The sequence below is a fragment of the Phascolarctos cinereus genome, unplaced genomic scaffold, assembly GCF_003287225.1.
Source record: "Phascolarctos cinereus isolate Bilbo 61053 unplaced genomic scaffold, phaCin_HiC Scaffold_7;HRSCAF=346, whole genome shotgun sequence".
Classification (NCBI taxonomy): domain Eukaryota; kingdom Metazoa; phylum Chordata; class Mammalia; order Diprotodontia; family Phascolarctidae; genus Phascolarctos; species Phascolarctos cinereus.
Genome location: NW_027556180.1, coordinates 45,522,187 through 45,546,573, shown reverse-complemented (window position 1 = coordinate 45,546,573; position 24,387 = coordinate 45,522,187). Strand labels below are relative to the sequence as shown.

The following is a 24,387-nucleotide window of genomic DNA, read 5'->3' as shown; positions in this document are numbered from 1 at the left end:
TTTACCACGTATACCATTTGTATTAATACACAACCCAAGCTTCGTCCACTGGTTGCCTATAACTACAGTCAATGAGAGGATGCCATTAGTGCTGGGGTCTTTTCCAAGTTTCTTAAACTCAAAATTTAGCTCCGTCTCCCATCCTCAATATAACAGGAAAGGTTAACAGATAGCAATCTAATGTCAAGTATCATACCTCTAACATCCAGGTCCAACATCCAGGTGAATCCTAAAGATCAAGCCCAATGTATTTTGTAACAAGATGTCAATACAACTTTACATACGTGTATTTTCATGGGGGAATTCTAATCTTAAGTCTAAAAAAAGTAGACTTAAAGTCGATCTTAATTTAGTTGGTGTGCCTTTTTTCTTTTTTTGGTATTGAAAGTGCTATCAACATGCTATGAGGTCTAAGGCACAGCTGGACTCAACAGCATGTCACGACCTGATAAATGAGCAGTAGAATTTTCATAATACATATTTTCCAAGCCATGCCATAGTAACTGCTTAACTAGTATGGGCTAACTTGCAAATCTTAACCTGCGGTGAATAGCCTTAATACTTGACGTGAACAACTTGGGTGACATTTACAGCATGCTTATAAGCCATTGGTTGACAGGTTCTACCATATCATCACCTCAAAGAAACTGCAGTAACTAAGGAGGTGACAGAATGTTTCATCAGGTTGTTTTTTTTATGGCCTCTTGGGTTACTTTATTTAACCATGTGAAATCCAAGGTAGTGTCAAAGTAATAATCTTATTAAAATAGATGTTCTGGATCTAAGAATCTCCCTCTATAGTAGCATCGTGAAAGCCTTTTCATTTTCAGGTGCCAAAGGCTGCAGGGGAAAACTGGGCTAACTACATCTAGGTGTTCCATTTATAAGCACCATAATACAGCACTGCTAAGTTTACCTAATGAATGTGCTTTCAATTCACAAGACAGCAATAAAGTGCCTAGCTGCTATATAAAAATCAGTTTCCAAATTTTAAATTAAGACTAACTTGCATTTATACATTAAAGGGCAAACAAAAATCAAAGACCTTAGTCTATACAGATTTAGTCTAGGTATCTATACTGCATACAGTTTTCAGAATCACATAAAACGAGAATTTATACTTGACTGAATAAGTCGGGTCCACGACTGTAGATCAACAATCAATTTTATTGCTTTATACATGTGGTGCTTCTCAAGGCACTGTGGTATGAACTAGAAAACTTGGAATGACTTGTGAAGAAACCTTGGAATGACAAATGAAGGATGACATGAATAGTCATTCTGAGGCAGGATGCTTTACTGAACTGTTTTTAAACCAGGGTATCAAACATCAGGAATGAGTTCAAGTTATAATTCACAGGAGAATGAAAACATCTTAAGGTCAGTCACTTCACATGCCCATCCTGATACTCTGAATAATCTGGAAAATTGCTGTAAGGAGAAGAGGCAAATATTAAAATAATGCTTTAAAACAAACGTTAAAAACAATTTATGTTCATTTGAGGCAGTCTAATTTCTTCCAAAGAACACCCAGGACCAGGTGCCCAAACCTGACCGGCCAAATCTCTCCATTTTTCTCTGAGTTGCTTTACCTGTAAAATGGGGTGTGTGGGGGAGGAATGGGGGGGAACAAGGTCTAGAATTGCTCAAAGCCCTTTCCAGGTCTAAATCCTCCAATTTCAAAATTCCATTTTAAAGAAACAAGGAGATCCAAAAGAATACAGGGATTTGCAGTTTAGAATTACGCTAGCTCGTCCTGTAAGACTACACATCTTCAAGCTTGGCCGTGAACTCGCACCTATGGATCGAAAACCCGACTCGGAATCTTTTCTAATCTTTGGGTTACATAAAAGGGCTTGGCCGCTGCCCATTCCCAAGGAAACGCTGCTACCCCGACAAGCAGTGACAGCGGCTCGGCCCCGTTGACATTTTGGGGATTCACACACGTCAAGAAGGCACCCGAAGCCCCCACTCGAAGAGGCAGGACCCCCCAGAAAGCCCATGAGACCCGGCAGAGGGGCAGACAGAGCGGAGAGCTGCCGGCGCTCTAAGGTCCGCAAAGCTCTCGACAGATCGCGACTGGTCATCATGACAGGCGGGGGGGGGGGCGCGCCAGCCCTGTCCCCCCACCCCACCCTACGGAACTAAGGGCGGCTTAGCGAGTGGGGATGTCGGAAGGAGGTGACTCAGGGCCCCCCGCCGCCCTTCCGCTGACCCCGGCCCCTGTCACGACACCAGGTCCCTCCCCGCCCGGCCGCGGACACGAGTGGGCGACACTTACCCGAGCCACAGACCACAAAAATGAAGAGCGCCAACAACCAGGGCCCCACGGACGCCTTCTCCTCGGGGGCGTTCCTCTGCAAGGGGAGAAAGCCCGGCGTTAGTGGAGCCCCGGCCCCGCGCCCGGGCCCTCCCCGCCCGCCGCCCGCCGCCCCCCGCCCGGGCCGGCCGCCTCACCGACGTCTTGGCGACGTTGCCGCGCTGGGTGATGTTCTTGCTGTGCTTCTCGTTGGCCATACGGATCCGCTGCTTGGCGACCATCTTGGCTAGCTGCGCCCGCCCGCGGCCGGAGTCCGCCGAGTCCGCTGCCGCTGCCGCTACCGCCGCCGCCGCCGCGCTGGGCCGCGCTCAACGGACCGGGGCTCGGGCGCGAGCTCCGGCCGGCCGCTGGCGAGCCCGGCGCGTGCGCGTGCGCGCTGACGGGGGCGGGGGCGCTCCGCTCCGGCTGTCACCGCGAGAGCCGCGCCGGGGCACGGAGGGGAGTCCGCGCGCGCGCTGTCAGCGGGGGCCGCGCCTTGAAGGCCGAGCGTCGCCCGGCCGCACCCGAGGCTGCGGAGGAGAGGGGGGAAGCCGGGAGGAACGGGCCCAATTTGTAGGGGAGGCTCCGCGCTGCTCCGCGGCGTCCGGCTGCCAACGTCAGCACTAGGGAGGCCCCGCCCCGCGGAAGTGCGCAGGCGGCCGCGAAGCCTCCGGCGGCGGGGCCTCCCCGCGCTCCACCCCCGGCCTATCAGGGGACGCCCCGCCCTCCGCCCGCCCCGTCGCGCCGGAAGAACCACGTCGTCGCCTCCGCGGCAGCGAGGACGTGTAGGTCCCGCAGGGGCCGGCCTCGGCCTCGTGAACTCTGACCCGGCCCGCCGGACGGACGGAGATCTCTTTCCGGCACAAGATGGCGCCGTCCTCCCCGCTGCTGGCAGGTGGGTCCTGGGGGCCGGGGAGACTCAGGGCCGCGGGCTCGCGTCCGCCGGAGCTCCGGCCGAGGGCCTTCTGGGGCTTGGGCCGCCCGCCCGCGTGGTCGGGGCCTCCGGGGCTCGGGGGCCGCCCCCGCCCCGTGTGGCGTGGCACTCGGCAGTGAGGCTCGTGGAAGCTCAGAGAGCTGGAGCTAGGCGGAGGGAGGCTGGGGAGGAGAGGGGAGCGGGGCCGGGGCTCCGGAACCCTCCCCCTGCCCTCCCCGCCCCGCGGGGCTGGGCTAGCCGCAGGTACACGTAGCCTCCCCGAAATCCTTGACCCCGGGTGACAGCCGGTGGCATGTGGAAAGGTCCGGGCCTAGCTTGTCAGCAAGCATTCATTAGGCGCCTGCTGTGTCAGGAAGAAGGAAGGAAAGAGGCCCTGCCTTCAAAGAGCTGACAGTCGTATCTAACTCTTTACGCACAAGAGAGAGACGAGATCCACGAGTGGGTGTGGGGGGTCCCGAGGGGAGGCGTGAAGATCAGGCAGGGCTTTTTGTAGAAGGCGGGATTTTAGCTGAGACTTGGAGGAAGCCGGGAGGTCCTGGGGAGCAGAGGGAAGTAGAGGACCCCGCCCCCCATGACTGTGGTCCACCACGGTCTGCCCCTGCTCCCCAGCAGGGCTAATGGGGAAGGAAGGAGGACTGATATCAGCACCCCTAAGCGGCTGCTGGCAAGCTAGGCTTTCGGGAAGACCCAGACTCGGGGAGGAGCATAAGAAGGCTGTTTGGGCAGTCATGGCTTTAGTTAGGATGTCGGCTCCTCCTGGCGCTGCAGATTTTGTCCAGACCTTTGATTTCATGGGTGAAGGGAATTTCTTCTAGTCCTGCAGTTGGATACCTGATCTGGGACTTAAGAGTCTGGTGCTTCTGGGTCATGAAGAGATTAAGTGACTTGTCCGGGGTCACGTACCCAGTATGCCTACGAGGTGGCATTTGAGCTTAGATCTTCCTGACTGGAGGCCAACTTTCTATTCATAAGGCCCTACTGTCTTTTTGGAGCTGGAGATTAGAGTAAATTCATTCAACAAATATTTATAGTGTGCTCAACTCAAGAGTCACAAGAACACATGGATTAGAATCCTTCTTAAGACACTTACACTGTGTGACTCTGGGCAGGTTATTTCACCATTTTTAGTTTCCTCACGTTTAAAAAAGAATAACCAGCACTTTAGGGTCATAGGAGATTGTATATGTAAAGCACTTAACCTACCTAGAGGCACTAATTAAGTGGCAACTATTTTTCTGTTGAATGCCTGCTATTGTTTTGGGTTGCACGGAGTTCTTCAGCATACTGAGATATACAGCCTCTGTCCTCAAATAGTTTACAGTCTTAGGCATGGAAAAGTCATTGATTGAGTGCTAGACTTGGATTCCAGTCCTGCCTCAGCTACTGGTTGTAAGTTCCAGGAAAGTCACTTCCCATGTGAGAGTAATAATAGCTACAATCTGACAGGTTTGTTGTGAGAGTCAAATGAAACAATGTAAAGTGGTTTTCTAACTTTAAAGTGCAGTTGTTAATATAGAATATTATTTAACATCAATACTAGTTAATGTTAATGGGATCCTAAATAGAAAAACAGTGAAAGAACTGAACCTGTGGGAGTAGTGGCAGGGTTTGTGGCCTAGTACAAGAATATAGGGTCGAGAGCTGAAGGACCTGAATTCAAGGTCACCCAGCTCTCAGGAGCTAAGATGGGCAGGGAACATGAGGTCTTTGACTCCCAATCTGTTCCTATTTTTTGTTAGATCATACTGACTCAAGATCATGAACTCTTTCTGTTGAATATTTTAGGTGACAGCAGAATGTTTGTGATGCTGCCCTCCTTTAATTTCAAGTCCCAGTGGGCTAGAACTTGGTCTAATTTCCCTTTGTTTCACCAACGGTGCCTGGCACAGAAAGATAGGAATAGGAGATGGATCTGTGATTTCAGTACTATAAAGGGAACTTCTGCCAATGTAGTTGAGCGCTTTCATTGCAGTGTATGGTAGAGACTTGTCTGGAGCATTGGCATCAAAATCAAATAGAACAGATCCCTTTAGCCACATCTTGACTTAGAAAACCACAAATTAACATTATGTTATGTTGTATATTTATTTTGTTAAACATTTCCCAGTTAGATTTCTTCTGATTGGGGTAGCCTACTACTTTCCAGTTGGGCCCCTCCAATCTAAAGCACTGAGAATTTGAGGAACTTGCCCAGGGTTCACTTGGTATGGGTAAGATGTGGGACTTCATTTTGGGTCACCCTGGCTTCAAGGCCAGCTATCAGGATCTTCTATGTCCCTTTGCCTCCATAAGATGCCAACTGCCCGGTATGCAGTAAGTGTTTGTTTTTAAAAAATGAATTCCTTGTAAATTTTTTTTAAAAATTGAGAGGCTCTGTCAACTCTAACCTGGGGTGGGTACTTGTTGGCATAGGAATAATAAGTAGTAAACTGGGCACTTGGGTGTATTTTCCAGAGCGGGGAGGCCTGCAGAAGGCAGAGAAAGAAGATTTAGAAGGAAGTAAGTGGAGGCCCTTGGGACAGGCTCATTCTCTGTTAAGGGTCAGAATGATATAGAGGACTTGGAGTCATATGTGACCAGGTTTTGAATCCTTCTTCAAACACTTACCGCCAGGGTGACCATAGGGAAGTCATAACCTCTCTGTGCCTCAGTTTCTCATCTGTAAAATGAAGGTACTATATGTTCAGAGGGTTGTTGTAGGGAACAAACAAAAGTTTGTAAAGTGTTTTGCAAACCTTCAAGCAGCTATGTAAATGTCAGCAGTAAGACAGATAAAAAGTTAAAGCATTTCTTAACTAACAGGTCTGTTAGGGAAAACACAAGAGATTTTGTAAGACAGTGTGTGTGTGTGTGTGTGTGTGTGTGTGTGTGTGTGTGTGTGTGTGTGTGTGTGTGTGTGTGTGCGCGCGCGCAAAGTGCTATGGAATCACTGACTGATGGGTGGGAAGGCTCAGGGACAGCTTCATGGATGAGACCAACTAAGAAGGGCATTGGCCTGACAATCGGATGACCTCCATTCTTGTTCCAGCTCTGCAGGCCACTTGCCTTAAGCTCGTTACTTCCTTCTCTAAAACTCTCTTTCTTAATCTATAAAAAGGAGAGTAATATTTGTTCCCAGTGAGTGTTGTCTTCCTCAAAGGGGAGCATAACTAACCTACTTACTTACATGCCTACGTACATTCCCTTTAGTTAGTTTCTTACCCAGAAAAGATAGTGCCTTCCGTATATACAAGTGGGATCACTGATCCAGTTCCTGGCTCTGTCCATATATGTGCAGTTGATAAACTCTCAACAGACCCAATATGAGGTATTATCAAGGGGGAGGTGTTAAAGTTTGACCTTTAAATTGAAAGATACTTGGCAAGATTTTGACAGGTGGAGAAGGCAAGCATTACAGTTAAAGGAAACAGCATGAGCAAAAGCAAGGAAACCAATGAATAAGTCACCAAATTTAGCAGAATTTAGAGAGCTTGAAAGGAGAATAGTGGAATATAAGGCTGAAGAGGATACCCTTGAATACCGGGGGGGGGAAACGAACTTTATTCTGTAGTTAATGGAGAGCTATCGGAAGTTTGGGGAGAGGGTAACCTAATCAGAACCGTATGGTTGGGAATGGCTTGTAATCAAAGAGACTGGAGGACTTATTAGGAGCCGTTTAAGTTGACACGTAATGGGGACCTGAATTAGGTTACTGGGAACAAAAAGGCGACGACATTGTTGTGCTGGTTGAACTTGGGTCAGTGGATGTAAGGATGATAGTGTCTTATCCAGATCCAATGTTGTTCATATCTCATTCAGTTGAATAAGGTGCTTAATGTTTGTTCTTGATTTGAGGGAACAAAGTTGACTTCCTAGTTTTTGGTTTCCAAGCATTGGTAAGTGGTAGGCAAAGGGAAGCCAATAACAGTGAGAAGGAAGACCAAAGGTCATTTGAAGAGGAAAACAAACTTGGTTTTGAGCATGTTAAGTTTTTAGACATTCAGGTGGGAATGTCTAGAAGATCTTGATTAAAGTTGAGAGCACAAAAACAAGGAAGAGTTTAGAAAAGGAAACAAAGGCAGAGAGCATAGACATCTCTTTAAAGTTTGGTGGTCTCCTGGTTCTAGTCTCCCCTCTCCAGGCCATTGTTCAAACAGTTGCCAGATTCATTTTTTTTTCATGCAATTGTGGGTGTTCAAAGACTTTAAGTGGTTCTTTATTGCCCAGAGGATATGATAAAATCCCCCCAGTCTGGCTCCAGTCTACCTTTCCAGGCTTGTATGTCATCATCTCCCTTTCGGTATTCTACAATACAGCTAGACTGCACTCCTTTCTCTTCCCTCAGCTCTCCTTGCCTTCTTCACCTTAAAGCATGCTCCTGTCTCATATTTGCTTGTTGAAATCCTTTCTTCCTTCAAGGCCCACCTCAGATACCACCGTCTCTACCAAGCCTTCTCTAATCTGCTTCCTCGGATTTTCGTATAGCACTTTTTCTGGATATTTTTCTTATGTTATCACATTATTTTAGCTCTGTTTCATGGGTAGAAAAAACTGAGGCACAGAATTTGATTTGCCTAAGAATACATAATGGGTAATTGGTATAGCTGGTAGTGGCACCCAAAAGAGTAATGTTTGTAAATACTACTCAATTGGGTTACTTACAGAGACCAGAAAATCTGGTCTAGAATTGAGTTAGTGGCCAAAGTAAATCTCGGGCCCCCAGCCAAAAAGGAAGTGGAAGCTTATATATATTGTCGCCAGTGTTGAATAGAATTTAAATATGGGGGAAACCTTGTTTTGTTAAGCAACTTGTTTGAAAACGGTGGTTGCCTATTTTTAGGACAGGTTGAAATAATTTCCTGCATAAAACATGGGTACTCCACAGCTGCAATACATAATGTAACAATTGTGTGAGAATTCTGAATTCTGTTTTATAAAATATAATCCATCTATGCTAATTGTTCACTTGCAGATATAATTATATTCTAGAATCTTTCTCCCTAGTCTGTAGAATGGCATAAAATGTACATGTTTATTCACTTTTGTCTAGGGGAAAATGCCTCAATCAAAAATCTTTGATAGCATAGAGACTGAGTTAATAATATGTAATAAGCATTATGCAAATGTGCTTCAGTCTCATCTAATCCATCTGAGTCTTCTAACAATATAAACATAAGATATTTATTTTTGCTATTAAAATTGCTTTTGAAACAGATCTTTTTCTGCCTCTGTCAACATAAAATGAGGGGAGTTCTGTATTATAAACTGGACATTATCATTTACCTTAACAAAGGCTTATATAGCTTATATTGCATTGTGTGAAAATGGTCAATATGTTTAGAAACTAATTGTAAATCACTAAGAAGTTTTAGATAATCTTGAATAGAAATTTAGTCATCTAGAAATGACATTGTTGTAGTGAGCTTTTATTTATATAGGGAAGTACAGAACAGAATAATTATTTTTAATAGTGTAAATATGTAGGGAAAAACTGACGAATTACTCAGTTCCAAGTTGTAGCCATATATTTCTGTTTCCAGTGGAGTATAACCTTTTAATGGACAATAATAAGCAGTTTATTAGCCTTTAAAATAACCTAGTAAGTTTGCTCATCTGTAAAATGAGGACGCTGGACTAATGGTCTGGCCTGTACGGTCCTTCCAGCCCTTTTTTCTGTGATGCTACTTTGGCTTCTTAGAGAAACCCTGCATATCTTGGGAAAAAAAAAAGATTTTGCCTAATCAGTACTAGGTTACCAGTTTGAGAATCACTTTATGCTTTTCCTGTAGTATTTTCTAGGTAAAACTGGATCTGTGGAACTATAGAAAATTTAATTGTGAACTTGCTGTTTCCAAAAATAAGAGTTGTAGTTTTCATGAAAAAACTACATTGGCCTAGGTTGCAGCAGAAACAGTGCTGTCTCTCAGCGGCGAACAAGTGCCACTGTGGATTTAAAAGGTTTCTTTTGAGTTCAGACTTATGGACTAATTTCCTTCACCAGAAAAAGGCGATGGAATCAGAGTCTGTGGTTGCTTGAGCCTTTGGACTCCAGCACAGTAGAAAGGGAAATCCTCACCCAGGCTGTTTCTCTCCCCCATAGATTGAGAGCTAGGGTTTCTGAGCAATCCCTGTCCCCACAATGGATGGTATGAGAGATCAGGAGTAAAAGTTGCATTTCTTTTGATTTCTTTTTATTCACACATACTCTCTAGGGGGTTATACTTCTGTAGCCAGTAATTCTGTCTGCCTTTCTCCATTTGCTTTCTGGGATACAGCTAGTTTAATTAAAAGGAATGTGCAGGCAGCAGGTAGATAAATGAGCTATAGAGCTTGGAGGACCAAGCTGGTTATAATCATGGGTGTCACCAGCAATAGTAAAGATGTTCCCATTTAAATAACACTTTAAGGTATATAAAGTGTTTTTGTCAAAAAAAAAAAGTGAACTTCTTTGGTAAGTAATGCAACCCTGTTTTACAGATGAGGAAACCAAGACTCAGAAACAAATTATAGTTACCTACACATCTAGTAAATGTTAGAGCCAGGATTCAAAGCTAGGTTTCTGATTCCCAGGTTATTTCTACTATAACAAATTGTTTCTGAAGAAAAAGTAAGTGAATCTGGAAGAAGGCTATTTTTACCTATTATTGTGGTCTACCTACAGTGAGTAAGTAGGTTAATATTACAGCATGTAGCTTTATTGTGTTGTTAAGATGTTATCAGGATGTAACTTCTCTTGTGAGTTGAAAATATTATTATGTACATGCAACAGTCATGGTAAATTTCGTGAGGCCAGGATTGTGTGAAAATCTTATAATCTGGTTTGTTCACTACTCTGCTCTGGCATGACTGCTTACTATCTTTTTTTCTTTAAGATTTTATTTTATTTTTAATTTATGGAATAAAAAAAGCATTTCTATAACATAGTACAATAAAAAAAGATGGTTGTACATGAAATTACAAATATACTGTGCACAATGATATTCTTTTCACATGTACAACCAAATTATCATGTAAATATCTTTTTTTCTCCCTCCCTCCCCATGGCTGTCATTAGACACAAATAGGGGGGTGTGTGTGTGTGTGAAATTATTCTGTGTATACTTCTATTTATCAGTTTTTTTCTGTGGATATAGACAGAAAATGAAGTGCCTATTATAAATATTCTTACTATCTTTCTGCTGTTTTTATGCCCCCTGTGATCCAGCCTACTTGCTATTCTTCACATGTGGCAGTCTATCTCCTGTCTATATGCCTCTGTGCTGCCCCACCTTGTCCCCCCATCTAGACTGGTATTCCCCCTTACCTCCAACTCTAGAATTCTCGGCTTCCATTAGGACTTAGCTCAAGTGCTTCCTTCTATAGAAAGCCTCTCCAGTTTCCCCCAGTGCCTTCACCTCTAAGGTTAGGAAGTCTCCCTGTGAATTGTTAAAACATAATATAGTAATCATTTTTTATTTTTCTTTGTAGTCCGAGGATCAGAGGGGCTCTACATGGTGAATGGGCCACCAAATTTTACAGAAAATACAGTGTTTCTAAGGTATGATTTATATTCTGAAAGTCAGTGTTAATTAGGGGGCAATATTTTGTGTATTTATTATTTTCAATTTTAAAGTTCAGTATTTTATGTGAGAAAATGAAGACAGCTGTTGTACAGTGGAAGCAGAGTTGGCCTTGAAATGAAGAAGAGACCTGGATTTGAGTTCTGATTCTGACCCATAATAGGCTGTGTAACCCCGAGTAGGTCATATGACCTGTCAGGGCTCTCGGCAGCTCTTTTAAGATGTAAGTTGCAAAGAAATTGCCAGCTTGCATGAGTAGAGATAATTTCTTCATCCAGGAATTATAGTGAACTTAAAGTCTCTAATCACTGTGTGAGAAAATAGAAATCCATATTTCTTGATAAAATAATTTTATGAAACATATGCATGCCTGGCTTTCCTAGTCAATACTTTGGGAAATAATGAATTTTCCTGAAAACATGCAACAATATTATTTATTGAGCAACATGAAATACAATACATTTTATTACGGGGCCTTTAAAGCCATGTTTAGAGTAGAAAGAACACCAAGGAAGGAATAGACCCAGCTGCTTCTTGGAGCAGAAACCTAAAGTCAATGAATAATCAATCTTCTGCCATCTCTACCAAAGAGGAGGATCTTCAGGCAGGAAAATAGAAAGCAAGGTATTAGAGGGTATTAGATTCCAAGATAGGTGAGGAAATAGAGAATACCCAGCCAATTTCATGGAGAGCAAGTCTCCAGGCCCAGATAAATGATATTCCAGAGCACTGAAAAGACTTGTAGATCATTTCTGGAAATCCTGGAGCATTGAAGAGATTCCAGATTGTTGTTGACGTATAAATGTGGGAGAAAAAAGGTTGACTGTGGAAACCACAGATAATAAGTTTGTCATCAATCCCAGGAAAAAAAGTTTAGAATGGTTTGTTAAATAGAAAGTTTTTAAATGCCTTGGAAGGGAGCAGTAATCCATAGGAGACAGAATCAAGCAGCTAAGAAGAAATCAGACCAGATTAACCATGTTAGTTAATCAACATGCACTTATTGAGCACCTACTGTGTGCCAGGGACTGGGAATACAAATACAGGGAGTGAAATAAGCCCTTCATTCTTAATGAGAAAGACAACAGGTCCATCCAGAAGTACGTGCAGAATAAATGCGAAGTATTAACAAGGTAGCTTTGGAAGGGATCAGGAAATGCTTCATGTCAAGTGGTGCTTGAGCCATGGCACGAAGGAAGAGAGGGATTTGTTGAGGCAGAGGAGAGGAAAGAGTGAATTCCAGGCCTGGAAGATGGCCAACGACACAAAGACAGCAAGCTGGGAGGGGCCTGGCTGGCTGGATTACAGAGGGCAGGAGGAGGAAGTAATGGTCAGTAAGCCTGGAAAGGTAGGTGGGGGCCAGCCTCCAAGAAAAGGCAGTAGGGAGCCACTGGAGGTGATTGAGTAGAACAGTGACATGGCAAGATCTGCATTTAAGCAAAATGACTTTGGTAGCCAAATGGAGGGTCAGCTAGAGAAGCAGGGGAGGTCAGTCAGGAGACTTGTAGTAGTCCAAGTGAGAGCCAGTGAAGGCCTCAGCTAAGGTGGTAGCTATGAGTACAGAGAAGGGGTCAGATATAAAAGATGATGGGGAGGTAGAAATGGAAAGATTTGACAACTGAAATGGATATGGGGCCGAGGGGAGTGTGAAAAGGAGGAGATAACTGCAGGGTTGCAAACCTGGGCAAGGTCAGAAGAGGGGTGGGCTTGGAGGGAAAGGTGATTCGGTTTTGGATGTTTTGAGTTGGAGATGTCCAGTAGGACATTAGTGGTGTAATTAATTAGTGATGCAATGCTGAAACTTGAGAGAGAGCCTAAGACTAGATAAATAGATCTCTGAGTCATCTGCGTAGAAAAGAGGGCCTTCATTTTCTCAGTGAGTAAAGAGGTATGTATTTTTGGGGGCGGAGAAGTGGGAGAAGGGGGTGTCACTCAATCAAAAAGCATTTATTAAGTACTTATGATATTCCAGTGAAAGGTGGAAGCAGGGTTCCTGGCCTCACAGCACTCACATTCTAATGAAGGAGCACCATGCAGAAAACTGCATATAAGATGTAGAGAGAGCAATCTTGAAGGTAGAGGTTTACATCTCAGAGGGAAGTGGCTGTGGTTCAGGAGTTGGTTAGAGCTGTGCTTTAGGAAAGCTGCTTTTGTAGCTGGAGAAGAGACTGAGGCAGGCCAAGCAATTGATTACAAGGCTATTGCAGCACACACACACACATACACACACTTTTTAGTTGTATCCATGGGAGTTGAAAAGACGTATGTGGGTGTGTGTGTACACATACACATAGATAGATAGACAGTGTGAAGTAACAAGTAAGGACTTTGGGAATAGTCCTTCTAAGATGATGAATGACAAAATGAGGTCAGTCTCCATTTTGTGTTAATGGAAGAGAGATGAAGTCACTAAATGTAAAATATTTACATTTATCTTTGGAAGTCACAAACGCCCACCCAGGGAAAACCACATGTTTGTTGCATGTAGATTGTGATTTCTACATTGACTAAGGAGAGTCACATGATATGCCATGTGGAAAGAGTTAGGGGACTGGGCTCTTATCCTGACTGAGATATACTAGCTGTGTGGCTTGGGGCCAGTCTTTTAACCTTTCTAGTCCTCATTTTCCTCATTTGTAAGTGAGTGGTCCTATGCTTTTCTCTAGAGTTGTACTTAAAATGCAGACCTTTTAATTTCTGCCTAAAACTCAGTATTTTCCAAAAGTTAAATAAATTGTCTGGGTATTTAATTAACTATTGAATTAACTTTTGTAAGATCAGTTTATTATAAAAGATGAATCCTTATTACCTTTGAATACTAACTTTGTGTTGTTATTGTCTTCAGGGAATCAGGGAAGAATTGCAAAGTCTATGCCTTTAGCAAGGATGGAAGCCTGTTTGCTTGGTGTAATGGAGAAAAGTAAGTGCATATTGTAGTTAATATTTTCACCTTTCTATTTGTTGTGAATATAAGATGTAACTTGTTTGCATAACATGTATTCTTTTGGACATTGGCAAACTGTAAAGAAGTTGGAGCAGTCACATTGGGAGAAAGAAGCCATCTTTCATAAAAGCCTTCCTACCGAGTCTCCAAAGTTATTATAATCACTGTATTTGTTTTTGTGCTTTTAAAAAAATTAATAATTCAGATCTTAACATCAAAAATTAGTAGTGGAGGGAGGGCAATTAATTTGATAAATTATGTGCTTGTAAAGAAATTGAGAAAAAAATTTGTCTTAAGTTACTGCTTTGTATTTTTAAAAATGTACACACTGGAATTTAAAACATTTCCTTTTTCTTGTTTATGTGCCTTAATTTTATGCCTAATGATTGAAATTAAATTATTTTGAAATATGTAATTATTTTTGTCAGTTATATAATTTGTAAAGGTACACTTTCTAAGTGTATTTTTAAATGAGTCAGAGGTTAGTATTGAAGTGTTATTACATAAAATATGGTGTTAGGAAACTGATATGGCATTGGAAGTGTTTTTGTTAGGAAAAAACACTATGCTTAAATTCACTTTAATAATTATCCTTTTAAGAAAATCAGTCCTTCTCAATTTTCTGAGTTATTACCATGTTGCTTTCCCCTTCACAGATCCCAGGATAGTTCGTTATTGCTTGTTTTTAACTTAGCTGTACTTAACACTTTACTGCCTCCACCTTTGTCACCATCTTGCCTTTTAACAGACGTGTCCCCACTTCCATCAGTTTATATTGCATTTCACAGAGAGATAGCAGTATTTTTCCCCTCTCCCAGATCATCTAGTCACAGCTGCTTCCCATCCTGTCTCTGCCTGCTTGATTAGTGCAGGTAGAAAATAACTATTCTATAGGCAGAGAATGCTGTGTACATGCATTCTGAAGTAAGTGGAAGAATTTGACCCACCATATCTGATGGGTTGGCATTTATAGAGGTTAGGGAAGAGAGTTACATTAAATGGTATCATTATTACTATGATTATTGCTACAATAATCATAGTCTTAACAATAGCTAGCATTTATATCGGCCTGCACAACGTGCAGCCCGTGGCTGCTTGTAGCATGCCAAAGGATTTCAGGTGGCTCATGAAAAATGTAGAAGAAAACGTTCTTTACATTTTTCAAGGACCACCCAAAATCTTGAGGTAGTTGGTCTGGACTGAGTAATTGGGAGGAGATTAGAAATGAGGGGGAGCGAGGGCCCCGGGGGCATTAGCTGGTTAATAGAAGAAATTAGGGATGAGAAAGCCATAGATTTAGAGCTAGAAACAATCAGAGAAGTTGTCTAATCCAACCCATTCTAAATACAGGGAAGATGAGGTCTAGAGAGGTCCAAGAGACTTCCCCAAGGTCACCCAGGTTAACATTAAGTGGCAGAGTTAGAACTGGAATCCAGATCCTTCAGTTTCAGAGGTGGCTTTGATCTTTAACTAATATTAGGCAGCAGTATCTAGTGGAGAGGAATTGGGGAACTGAAGACAGAAAAGGGTTTGAACCAGCTTCTGGGCCAAATCATGCTGCTTCTACATCCATAGCATCTCTTGCAGCCATCCCTTCTTCATTACTGTAAAAGGCTACCTTATTTCAGTGCTTGGCTACCTCCCACCTATACTGTTAAAATGATCTAATTAGTGTCTCGTGTCCCTCCCCACTCTGATCCATCTTCCACACAGCTGCTAAAGTGGTTTTCCATAAATGCAAATCTGACCGTGTCACTCCTCTGCTCAGTAACCAGTGGCTCCCTATTTCTCTGTCATCTTGACTGTCACTTAATCTTCTTTCATCTTTCTCTCTCTGTGGCTCCCTATTTCTCTGTCATCTTGACTGTCACTTAATCTTCTTTCATCTTTCTCTCTCTGTGGCTCCCTATTTCTCTGTCATCTTGACTGTCACTTAATCTTCTTTCATCTTTCTCTCTCTGTGGCTCCTTCCCTCTGCCCATTTCTTCTGCACCCTGAAAAAAACCCTCACTTGATCCATCCAACCCTTCTAATTATCCTCCTATTTCTCTACTGCTTTTCATGGCTAAATTCCTTGAAAAGCCTGTCTATAATAGTTGTTTCCACTTTCTCTCCTGTCCTCTCTCTTCTTAACCCCGTGCTGTTTGGCTTCTAACTTCATCATCCCATCAAAGCTGCTCTCTCCAGGGTTATCACTGATCTTTGTTGCCAGGTCCAGGATCTTTTCTCAGTCCTCATTCTCTACTTCTCTGCAGCCTTTGACACTGTTAGTCATCCTCTCCTCCTTGAGATTCTCTTCTGTCTCGGTTTTCAGGACACCACTCTCCCCTGGTTCTCCTCCTATCTCTCTGACTGTTCCTTCTGAGTCTCCTTTGGTGGATCATCCTCCTGATCACACCCTCTAACTATAGGCTTCCCTCGGGTTCTGGCCTGAGTCCTCATCTCTTCCCCCACTCTCTACCACTTCCCTTGGTGATCTCATCAGTTCCCATGGATTTAATTATCATCTCTATTTACCTATCCTGCTGCAACATCTCTGCTGACCTCCAGTCTTGCATTTCTACTTGCCTTTCAGGCATCTTGAACTGGATATCCTGTAGACATGTCAAACTTAACAGGCCCAAAACAGAGTTTATTATCCTTCCCCCTGAATTCTCCCTGCTCCTACCTTCTCAAACTCTGGGAGAAGACTCCCCGTCCCCTGGACTCACAACCTAGAAATTGTGCTAGACTCCTCACGACCTCTTGATCCACATACCTAAGCTGTTGCCTAGACCTGTTGATTTTACCTTTGCTCTTGATGCTCTGTCACTGCTCTGTCCTGGTGCAGGCCCTCATCCCTAACACCCAGCCTCTGCAGTAGTTTGCTAGGGGATTTAGGGGAGGTGGGTCTGCTTGCTTCAAGTCTCTCCCAACTCCTGTCCATCCTCCATTCAGCCACTAAAGTGATTTTCTGATCATGTCACCACCGCCTCTACTCAGTAAACTCCAGTGGCTCCCTGTCACCTCCAGGGCCAAATACAAAATGTTCTGTTTGGCATTCAAAGTCCTTCATAACCTAGCCCCCTCCTGTCTTTCCAGTCTTTTTATACCTGACTCCCCAACATGTACTCCTCAGTCCAGTGATCCTAGACTCTTGGCTTTTCCACAAATAAGATTCTCTGTCTCTTGGCTCTGGGCATTTTCTCTGACTGTCCCCCGTGCTTGAACACTGTCCCTCCTCTCTGACCACTTCAAGTCCCAACTAAAATCCCACCTCCTACAGGAAGCTCTCCCTGGCATTATTTCCTGTTTATCCTGTATATAGCTTGTCTTTACATTTTTGTTTGCATATTCTCTCCCCAATTAGATTATGAGGCAGTCCTCAGAATCCTTGAGGACAGGAACTATCTTTGGCCTCTTGATGTCTCCAGCAAGTATCACAGTGCCTGGCATGTAGTAGGTACTTAATTCAAGTTTCTTGCCCTATTGATTGACTTACAGATGTTAGGTGACTTACCCAGGGCCCACAGCTCATGAGTGTCTGAGGCTGGATTTGAACTCAGGTCTTCCTGACTCTAGACCCAGTGCTTTGTGGCACCCCCTAGCTATCCTAAGGACTCAGATACTCTTACCTGTTTTTTTTCCTCCTGTGAACAGGAGCCAAAAATGTTTGACTTTTATTTTATTTTATTTATATGCATAAATAAATGACATGCAAAATGCTCACCATGCATGCTTAAACAGGAATGCAAATGAACTGTTCTGTGCTGTCCCAGGTTCCAGTGGGGATTGCCACGCCGTGTCCTCTTTGCTGCTGTGACTCTCTTGTGGCTCTTTCCCATCTGTCCTCCCCTTCTGTCGTTTCTTCTTTTCTTCCTTGGCTTAGGTTTCCACACCCCACCTCCCTTTCAGGCTGGACCCTTGCTGGTGCCAAACAAAAAGTTATATACTTATTCTTCTCAGCCAGAATTCTGGTTATATGGACATTTTTTTGGATTAAAATCTTAACTACCCATTTTTTAGATTATAAATTGTTAGCAAAATTATAAAAATCAGTTTTTGTTGTAATGAACTTTTTGCACATATCTGCCTGTGACATATATCATGGTTTGTTTGTTTTTTATGGTGTTGTCTATTCTAAAGTGGCATAATGACTCTAAAATTTCTTTTGCTACCAGGGTAAATCTTGTGAATGTTGCTGACAATGAGTTGCTGCATTCCTTTGATCTTCCAAAAGCAGTTTGCCTTGAATTTTCACCAAAAAATACTGTCCTAGTAATATGGCAGCCTTACACAAGTGAGTATTTGGCCATTTGTAAAAAACAAAAAACATTCTGATAATAAGATCAGTTAAATTATGTTTCTAAAAACTTGAGGCTTGTGTGCTATTGAATGATCTAAAACCTTAGAACAGTGAAGACTTTGTGTATTATAGTAGAATACACATAATGCCTCAGAGGAAATGTAGTAGATATACTACCTGAAGGCTCAGCCCAGGCAGTAGTCCTAGACAGACCAGAGGGAGTATTCAGTCACATTTATAGATGTTGAATGATGCTAATGCACAATGTGAACGTGCAGTGGTTTTGTTTTAGTTAAATAAATAAAGTATTAGGGACTGAGAACAGAAATCTTATGGAAAAATACCAGTTCACTTCAGCATGATGTGGTGCTGGCCAGTTTTTATTACAGTATTCTATTATGAGAATAAAAATGTCCTGAAGCAGGTAGAACTAGGAAATCAAATAGGTGGGGAAGTAGGTGAAAGGAAAATTCAAACATCTGAGGAAGGCACACCCTGCCCCCTGACCTCACAACCCATCTCTTTAATGCCAGTATAGCCAGTAACCCCCAGTGAAGTTCTGTGGCTTTGAACCATTGAGTCATAGGGTATGTGTTGACGTGTTATTTTATATGATCCTGACTCCTACCCTGGGAGAGAGGTGCTGTATTACATCCACTTTATAGTTGAGGAAATTCAAACTGAAGAGATTGATTGACTTGCCCAGAGCCAGAAAGCTAGGGAGTGTCTAAGGCAGAATTTGAATTCAAGTCTTCTTGACTCCCAAGTCCACTGCTGTATCCATTGTGCTCCATAGCTGCCCAGGCACCACAAGTTTCTAAGAATCAAAGTTGTCTGAAGGTAATGAAGATTGACATGCTGGGTGTAGCAGTAAGCTGTTGCGTGAGACAGTAAGACATCATCAGGGAGATGTGGGACAGGAATTTGTATGCAGGACTTATGGGAGAATATAGATTAAGACATTGCGCAGATGGAAAATTGTGAAGGGGTTGCGATCTGAACTAGTTGGAGTAGTGTCCATACCAGTGTGGTCACTGATCCATCAAGGTTTTGAAGAAGATGGAAGGAAAATTTTAAATCAGCTATAATCAAGGGAAAGCAAACTCATTTTTCCATGGTTATAAAATCAAGCTTTCATAATAAAGAGATGAGTTAAACCTATTAAACCAGACATTTTTATAATATCCTTATCAAAGTATGAAAACATAAGGCACTGACTCAGGAAGATTTATCACACCCAAAAGGGAGGCAGTTAAATCTAGGGTTAAGTAAGAGCTGTGAGATTAGAGGAAAATTTTAATTGCTGTAGATCAACCTTTTGAGTTCACCTAAACGGTATTAAAGTAAAGCTCTTTTTGAAGTTCATTTTGGAACTGAGGAAATGAGTCGAGGGAGGCTCATAACTCTTATAACTGGAGATCACTCTTTTGAAAATGTGTTTTTATTCCAGCTTCTAAAGATGGCACATCAGGAGTACCTAATCTACAACTTTATGATGTGAAAACTGGAAAATGTTTGAAGTCTTTCATTCAAAAGAAGATGCAGAACTGGTAAAAAAAAGTCTTAATTATTTACAAAAGAATGTACAAATGTTATATTCTTTTAAAATCATGTTAAAATTATGGTATCTTGTGATGTTGACTTTCAAAGTAAGTGACGTGTTGCCAAAAGGTAAATCTTTGGGAACTTGGGTTATGGGAATCATCATTTAGGTGTTCAGTAGCATGCTTTCTGTAACAGTGATGGAATCGAATAGTACCATAATGTCTACCGTATAGCCATCAGTAGTAAATAGCTTTTGTCATTATGTCTATATTTTTTCATTTGATGAATATTAAAGGATGTCATTTGAATGTTGCGTTTTTCATTGGTCTTATTGGTTTTGACTTTTATTATTTCTTTTAAATTTAGGTGCCCATCTTGGGCAGATGATGAAAGCATTTGTGCCAGGAATGTTAACAATGAAGTTCACTTCTTTGAAAACAACAACTTCAGTATGGAAAGATTAAATATTTAGCAATGCATAACACACTAAAATTATTTTCTGTTACCGTATCACTAAAGCATCCTTAACAGAAATTTCACCATGTTATTCTCTTTATAGAAATTATTTTATTAGAATTTTTAATTTAGCAGTTTGAAAGCCTACCTTTTGAGAACTGCTGATAAAATGTAACAACAGAATTTGAGGTCTACTGAAATAGCATAGAGATTAGCAATTTATGATACACACAGCAAAAATTACTGGCAGATGTGTGATATCGTACATGCCTCCTTGCTGCTTTTAGACATCTCTGTCCCTACTTCCCTTTCTTTCTGAATCACTTGGGCATTTCAGATGCACAAATAAGGCTCTTGTGTGGGCAGTGAGGCCAAGCATTCTCCAGCCCTCACTTTGTGCCTGGGTATTGGTAAAATGCTTATCTTTGCATTTCAGTTAAATTAGTGATGGACATTGGGCAGTTTATTTCTGTTCCCTCTCAGATAGAGTGTTTGACCTTACGTAATAGTGGGCAAGCTATTATTGTGCCAATTTGAAATTAAAGTCTGGAAAAGTCTACAACTGTCAGTCCTTGTGACGTGTTCAGTTCTTGGTAAAGAATTAGTTTTAGAAGCATGAAGTAGAGAGATTTTATTTAAGCAACATTAGCATTTGTAAGGCAGTATTATTTTATTAGAAAGTGAGAGTTTGAGAAGTTCATTTTGTCTCTTGTCATTAACCTGATCCCAATTGTGATTTTTCAGGTACAATTGCAAACAAACTCCATTTACAAAAAATTAGTGATTTTGTGTTATCACCAGGACCCCAGCCATGCAAGGTGCCTCCTCTGTTTATTAACAAACAACTTTCCAATGCCTGCTGGTCTGTCTGTTGTAAGTTTAGAGTCTACAAAGTAATGGTTTGGTCTTTTGTTGACTCAGGTGGCCGTCTACGTTCCTGGCAGCAAGGGAGCCCCATCATTTGTGAGGCTGTACCAGTACCCCAGTTTTAGTGGGCCTCATGCCGCACTGGCTAACAAAAGCTTCTTTAAGGCTGACAAGGTGACAATGCTGTGGAATAAAAAAGGTATATCAACATGCTCCATCCCTTTTTATTTATCAAGCAGCTTATCAGTTTATCAAGTTTGTCAGTTTCCTTTTGTTAATAACCTGTGCTTTCCTAATGCAAAATCAGATATGGTCTCTGTGAATATGGTTAGAGTTTTGCTAATTGCTTTGGACTGGTTTGCATTTTTAAAGTAATTTAAACTTCTTAATTTTATAGCCACTGCTGTGTTAGTAATTGCTAGTACAGATGTTGACAAGACAGGCGCTTCTTATTATGGAGAGCAAACCCTACACTACATTGCAACCAATGGAGAAAGTGCCGTGGTGCAATTACGTAAGTACTTCATTCAAGACCCTTTGGTAGAATGCCATCTACTGGTTCTTGACCTAGTAATGGGAAATTAAATATCTTCAGTGTTTTAAGATGGTCTCCAGTGACCTGCAGCTGCATATGCTTATGTTACCAAAGTAAAGTTTCTGCTTGGTAAAGGCCAGCCTAGCTAAGCTTGGCATTGTTGCTCATCACAGGTTGGCTGCAGGGTGGCTTACAGGTTTTGGCCTCAGATGGTCTTAGAGGCAGATGACCAAGTTGTTTACAGATGGTTGCCATCTGTTTCAGTGAGGGAGTACTCACACTCATGAAATCATGCATCCTTAAAGTTTTGGAGAAATAAACAAAATTCTTAATATTCTTTTCATTTAAAAAATCTGAAATAGTCCCCAAGCATTATTTATGTTGGCATCAGAAATTTTGAACCAAGCTATCCCAACTCTTTGCTAGGGAATCTGGAACTTGTAAGTGATTGTTATTTTGCTGCTGAATAAAAGAATTATTTTGAAAAGGATTTGCTCATTGTAGTTTGTTATAAAGGCAGGTTAAACTGCTGAGACTAGAATAAAATGGAAAAGCACATTTTAAGCATTTGCAATATGTTGAGCACTGTGCCAGATTTTGAGGATATAAATAGAAAACATACTCCCTGCTCTCCAAGAGCTCACATTCTGATTGGGAGAGATAACTTATAGGAGAGTTCAGCTATAGGGCAGGTGGTGAAGCCCAGGGGTCCTTAGTGGGCATCATTAGGAAGGAGAGATCAGGATAGGATTTGGGTCAGGGCCATTGGGGTTCCCTTGCTTGTCCAACGGACTTTACCCTTCAGAGCCTAGTGGCAGTTTCTTCATGGGTAAGGGTCTGGATGAGCAAAGGACTACCCTGACAATCAGCCTTTGAAATGCACTGCCATCACTCATGATTAATAATAATAATAGCAACTATAATAGGGATTTAAGGTTTATAAAGTACTTTACCTACATTTTCTCACTTGACCCTCAAAACATTATAGTAGGCAATTAGATTATGTTATTTTGGTATACTTTCCCCTCTGTAGACTTAAACAGAACCTGATGGTAAGTATTTTAAATTTAGCCAAAAAGCAACTTTATCATTCTGCCGCCTATTTCAAATTATTCATATAAATAGCAAGGTAACTTTGTATAGCAGCTGCTGCAGACCGCATTACTAGAGCTTGAAGCACGTTAAGGTCAATTAGCCCCTGTTAGAGGAATTGGTGGGGGGGGGGTGAATATTTTCCGGGCCTGTGATGTCATTGGTCTTGGGAGATCCTTCTGCCAGCACGGATCTGTGCCCAGTATGTGTCAGAGGTGGGACTGCCTGGAGCCCAGATCTGATTGTCAGGCTCGCTTGCTACACTGTACGGCCTCTCATTGCTGACAGTGCCCACCAGCAGCTGTAGACTTGAAGTCTGACACTTTTTTCTCTGAAAACTGTTCTTTTGGTATATTCAGTCAAGTTGCTTTGCCAGCTGACATGTTCTTGTACTTGTTCTTTTGGATTTTTTATCAGTGGGTTTTCTTTATATTAATAACGTGGGATTTATATTCTTCTTCTAGCAAAAAGCGGTCCCATATATGATGTAGTATGGAATTCCAGTTCCACCGAGTTTTGTGCCGTTTATGGTTTTATGCCAGCCAAAGCTACAATTTTCAATTTGAAATGTGATCCTGTGTTTGATTTTGGAACTGGTCCTCGGAATGCAGCCTACTACAGCCCGCATGGACATATATTAGTACTTGCTGGGTTTGGAAATCTCCGGGGACAGATGGAAGTGTGGGATGTTAAAAACTACAAACTTATTTCCAAACCAGTGGCTTCAGATTCAACGTACTTTGCCTGGTGCCCAGATGGAGAGCATATTGTAACTGCTACATGTGCTCCAAGGTTACGTGTTAGTAATGGATACAAGATATGGCATTACACAGGCTCAATTCTACACAAATATGATGTCCCATCAAATGCAGAAATATGGCAAGTGTCTTGGCAGCCATTTTTGGATGGTGTATTTCCAGCAAAAGCAGTAACTTACCAAGCGGTACCAAGTGAAGTGCCAGAGGTGGAGTCTAAGGTTGCAAAAGCTTACAGACCCCCAGCCTTAAGAAACAAACCCATAACTAGCTGCAAGCTGGTAAGTTGAGAAGTTTGTGTGCTTTATAAATGCTTCTTGACTTGAATCGATTGGCCCCAAAAGGCAGAACTAAAAACAGTGTGGGGAAATTGCAAAGAAAGGACTTCAGGTGTACTGACAGTTGGGATGTGCGCTGCCTTAGAGGAGTGATGGGTTCTCTTGGAAGCAGTGCTTAGATGACCACTTGTCAGGTATGTCTGAATGTCAATTCCTTTCGTGTATGATTTGTACTGGAGCCCTTCCAGTTTTTAGAATCTGTGACTTTTTTTTTCTGAGCCTTTTTCTGTTCAGTTTAAAGTATTTTTTATTTCCATAAGCACCCAGCCTCAATAACACTGGCTAACTAGGGATACTGTTGTTCACTGCAGTAATAAACGGTGACATTACTGAGGAGTGAGAGGCATGAATACCTCAATTAAGAAGAGAAGTACCAGAAAGTAGCTTTGGAAAGAGCCCCAGTAGCTGGGGTCTCTTCTCAGTGACTTAATTGGCCTTCTGAACTTCCTGGGAAGGGTTTGATTTATGGGACTTCTTGTAAACAGCAGTAAGACTTCAAAGCATATGATTATTTCTGGGGTTTTTGTCAAGTCTAAGAAAGAGAAGATTATACCTCAGTAGTTGCTGTGCAGTCACCCCATCTTTGTTGTGATCATTCCCTTACCTTCGGGGAAAAGCAGAAGTGTCACACAGCCCTACCTTCTGCATCTTGGAGAATCGTAGCACGTCGTGAAGGGGAGGAAGTCTGACAGATGCCTGGATCCTCATTTGTTATCTTGTACATAGAAGGTAGTTAGCAAGTGGCACTCGTGTGAAGCCTCCCGTGGTGACTCTCCAGAGCAAAGCCCGTAGAGCTCTC

At 42.3% G+C, this 24,387-nt stretch overlaps 2 protein-coding genes across 3 annotated transcripts in view; one reads left to right on the top strand and one right to left on the bottom strand.

Moving 5' to 3' along the window:
• Positions 1–1,147: 1,147 nt before the first annotated feature.
• SERP1 (stress associated endoplasmic reticulum protein 1) lies at positions 1,148–2,632 on the bottom strand. The gene is made up of 3 exons (XM_020980888.2): positions 2,458–2,632; positions 2,282–2,357; positions 1,148–1,431 (listed from the first exon to the last, which is right to left on the bottom strand). Exons 1-3 carry the CDS (start codon positions 2,539–2,541, stop codon positions 1,391–1,393), a joined length of 201 nt encoding a protein of 66 aa, XP_020836547.1. The 5' UTR covers positions 2,542–2,632; the 3' UTR covers positions 1,148–1,390.
• Positions 2,633–3,036: 404 nt separating this feature from the next.
• EIF2A (eukaryotic translation initiation factor 2A) overlaps positions 3,037–24,387 on the top strand; it is a 28,535-nt gene continuing 7,184 nt past the window's right edge. The window contains exons 1-10 of one of the 2 annotated variants that reach the window (XM_020980887.2): positions 3,037–3,194; positions 10,680–10,749; positions 13,617–13,691; positions 17,876–17,994; positions 19,451–19,550; positions 19,912–19,994; positions 20,746–20,819; positions 20,923–21,067; positions 21,266–21,382; positions 22,960–23,531. In XM_020980887.2, the coding sequence (XP_020836546.1) occupies positions 3,167–3,194; positions 10,680–10,749; positions 13,617–13,691; positions 17,876–17,994; positions 19,451–19,550; positions 19,912–19,994; positions 20,746–20,819; positions 20,923–21,067; positions 21,266–21,382; positions 22,960–23,531 (1,383 nt within the window). In that variant the 5' untranslated portion in view covers positions 3,037–3,166. Of the gene's footprint in view, positions 3,195–3,534; positions 3,627–10,679; positions 10,750–13,616; positions 13,692–17,875; positions 17,995–19,450; positions 19,551–19,911; positions 19,995–20,745; positions 20,820–20,922; positions 21,068–21,265; positions 21,383–22,959; positions 23,532–24,387 lie in introns of those variants that run through there. The other variant, XM_078147462.1, reaches the window with a different exon arrangement.

Bases quoted from the DNA above. Each gene is read 5' to 3' on its own strand.
- SERP1 (XM_020980888.2), bottom strand. From the start codon at position 2,541: ATGGTCGCCAAGCAGCGGATCCGTATGGCCAACGAGAAGCACAGCAAG. The intron at 2,358-2,457 runs GTGAGGCGGCCG...CTCCCCTTGCAG, and splicing joins GCAACGTCGCCAAGACGTCG to AGGAACGCCCCCGAGGAGAA. The intron at 1,432-2,281 runs GTAAGTGTCGCC...TTCTCCTTACAG, and splicing joins TTTTGTGGTCTGTGGCTCGG to CAATTTTCCAGATTATTCAG.